Genomic DNA, 3359 nt, shown 5'->3' with positions numbered 1-3359 from the left:
TGGCTACTGAGGAACTTTTGAGTTAAAATATCTTTCTTTTTTACATAGAGATGTTCAGGAGATATTTTCTAGTGAGCTTTTTACAGCTATGCTGCATCACTTTCAAGTGTTTAAACATTTGGGTATTATGGCCCTTTAATATATAGAATTATTTACAGTCTCTCTAATACCACCAATCTATGCTACTAAGCCCTTATAACCATGGAGTAATATAGTAATATGGTCATCACAACCATTTACATATGTTAGACACAGCATAAAAATGCACTAGACAAATAAATATCCATAGATTAATACTAAGCATCCAGGTATAGCAAATATCATTGCATTTATATTTGTAGCATTGACGTCAGGATTTTATCCCATGTAGCAAAGACATACTGTATATATATATATATATATATGTTACGGGTAAAGTCAGGAATCTGGGTAATCCTAGGATTACACAGGTAAAACTGACATTACCCAAGCGGCTACTCAATGCACTCTGAGGAGATTTAGGATCTTACATCGGGCTTTACCCACAGTCGCTTGGGTAATGTCAGTTTTCTGATTTGTCAGTCATTAACATTTTTTTAGAAAGGCAAATTTTATCTTCATTACAATATGCTGAAAAGTTTTTGTCTGATTTCTCTCCAAACTGGTGAGTTTTTTAAATGAGCAAAGATAGGAAACAATAGTAATACTGCCCCTTTACCTTTTTAATAGGAGACGTTTCTGTCACTCCGTGTGACTTTTCTTGAATCCCAGAAGTTACCTTCAAAAATGAGAATCATTAGAGCATGTTTATTAAAGGGAAAGTGTTCTTATATAAGAGTTCATTGTATTCTACGCTTCTGCAGGAACATCATTTCAAATGGGCTGACTCACACTGGTAGGTTGATTTCTGCTGCTGCCTCTTATTTACATAGGTTTTTTTTCTATAGTCTACACTACAATAATTACATTTGTATTATAGGTGGTGGTTTCAACAGGCAGAAACGTCTGCTTCAAATAATAGCATAAAGTTAAAGAGGCTATTTGTAAAAAAATAGAATAGACTTCAGAATGGATAAAATGGAATAGATAATTATGAAAACAGTAAAGGGGAGAAAAAATACCAAATAATGTTCAGTTTGGGCTAACTAGCTACGAATCACTAATTTATGTCATCTATAAGGAACGATTAGCCTTAGGGGCCGAATTATCAAGCTCGCCGGAAACAGCAGTTATGAAGCAGAGGTCTAAAGACCGCTGCTCCATAACTTGTCCGCCTGTTTTGAGCCTGCGGACATCAATCCACCCGATCGTATATGATCGGGCTGATTGACACCCCCCTGCTAGTGGCTAATTGGCCGTGAATCTGCAGTGGGCGGCATTGCACAAGCAGTTCACAAGAACTGCTTGTGCAATGCTATACATATACATCTTTAGACATGTATACGTATGTATCTCTATGTTAAAGCCCTTTGCAGTCCTTTTATTTCTAACACCTTAGACCTCATATATTTGAGCCCTTATAACTTTTATTGCAATTGTTTCAATCATTTCTTATCAGACAGTGCTATTATGAGTGTAACTTTACTTTTTAAATGTGTTTTTGATGTTTTTGTAACACCCACGATAAACTCGGTATTGCTTGCACGCAAATGTTAGCGTTCCACTCGTAATCTAACCCTATATATTGTTTTATGCTCATTATGTTTAACAGATGCACAACAATATGCAGAATATACAACAGCAGTGCCAGCTTTCTCACGCAGTGCTGTGCCATGATATACCCACACAGATGTAGTACCTGCAGGCCTCACCAAACCCTTATACACCCTGTTATGTTTAAATGACACATGTATTGAGTAATGTCTGTATCCTCACCAGCTTAATTGGATGCTTTTCTGTTTCTTTTGGTGTCTTTTCTTGAAAACCAGGACGTTTCACCTAAAGAATACAAGATTAAAACCATTATGATAATTTGTAATTGTGGAATTGTTATAATTATTGTATAAATAAATAATAAACCTATTGTATATCAGATTACTAGTTCATTATCTGTGAATAGAATCCCTAAAAGATGCATAATACACATAAAAGAACATAAATCTCAAATTAAATTCCCCATAACATTTAAATATGAATAGTAAAAAATATATAGCTTTGTACACTCATTATTTATTTATATCCCTTGTCTTGTAATTTAAATTTGAAAACTGTATTTTGCAATTCTCAGAACTGGAAGTGCACACTACAGATACCATTAGCCTTACACTGCTACATATCTGCTCCTAACTGGCCTCAGCAATGATAAGATAGCTTACTGAAAAACAATGCAAGTTTTGCTAACAAAATGACAGTGGCAAGCCATGTCTACTCCAGTCACAAGTCTCAATTGGCCTACACACACATGCACATACACACATATGCGCACACACACACACACATATGCACACACACATATATACACACACAAACTCGCACACATATATGCACACAGACACTCACATATGCACACACACACATATATACACACACACACATATACACAGTCCCACACACATATGTACACACACACATATGCACACACACACACACATATGTACACACACACATATGCACACACACACACACATATGCACACACACATATGCATACGCACATATATACACACACACATATACACACACACATATATACACACACACACATATACACACACACACATACACAGTCACACACACATATGTATACACACACACACATATGCACACACTCACATATGCATACGCACATATACACACACACACATATACACACACACACATATGCACACGCACATATATACACACACAGACATATGCACACACACACATATGCATACACTCATATACACACACACATATGCACACACACACAAATATGCACACACAGAGCTAATAGCAGGCCTCACTTGTTTTAAATTGGATTTTTCTGCTCCTCTTTGTTTCTTTTCAGGAGTTCCAGGAGATTTTGTCTAGAGAACACATCAATAAATTGTTGTACAGAATTAAGATTAAGAAACATAATATATTTATATATATATACATATATATATATATATATATATATATATATATATATATATATATATATATATATATATTACGGGTAAAGTCATGAATCTGGGTAATTCTAGGATTACACGGGTAAAACTGACATTACCCAAGTGGCTTGGCCCTCCTTGAACCCCCAAGGTGGAGGCAAAAAAGATAGGGAAGATAGGGAATTACAGTGCATCGTATATATGTTTGATGCAGTGACTCAATGCACTCTGAGGAGATTTAGGATCTTACATCGGGCTTTACCCACAGCCACTTGGGTAATATCAGTTTTCTGATTTGTCAGTC

The 3359-nt window shown here is 35.7% G+C and overlaps 1 protein-coding gene across 1 annotated transcript in view; it reads right to left on the bottom strand.

Annotated features, from left to right (window-relative positions):
• The window catches only part of LOC128664757 (muscle M-line assembly protein unc-89), a 14135-nt gene extending 11005 nt beyond the window's left edge, over positions 1-3130 (bottom strand). The window contains exons 1-4 of the mRNA XM_053719565.1: positions 3119-3130; positions 2924-2986; positions 1855-1917; positions 698-757 (exon numbers count right to left, since the gene is read on the bottom strand). Coding sequence (XP_053575540.1) covers positions 698-757; positions 1855-1917; positions 2924-2986; positions 3119-3130 — 198 coding nt within the window. The remainder of the gene's footprint in view (positions 1-697; positions 758-1854; positions 1918-2923; positions 2987-3118) is intronic.
• Between the last annotated feature and the right edge of the window lie 229 nt (positions 3131-3359).

This window comes from Bombina bombina, chromosome 6, assembly GCF_027579735.1.
Source record: "Bombina bombina isolate aBomBom1 chromosome 6, aBomBom1.pri, whole genome shotgun sequence".
NCBI lineage: Eukaryota > Metazoa > Chordata > Amphibia > Anura > Bombinatoridae > Bombina > Bombina bombina.
Note: the sequence above shows the minus strand (reverse complement) of the source record. Positions and strands in the feature narration are given on the sequence as shown.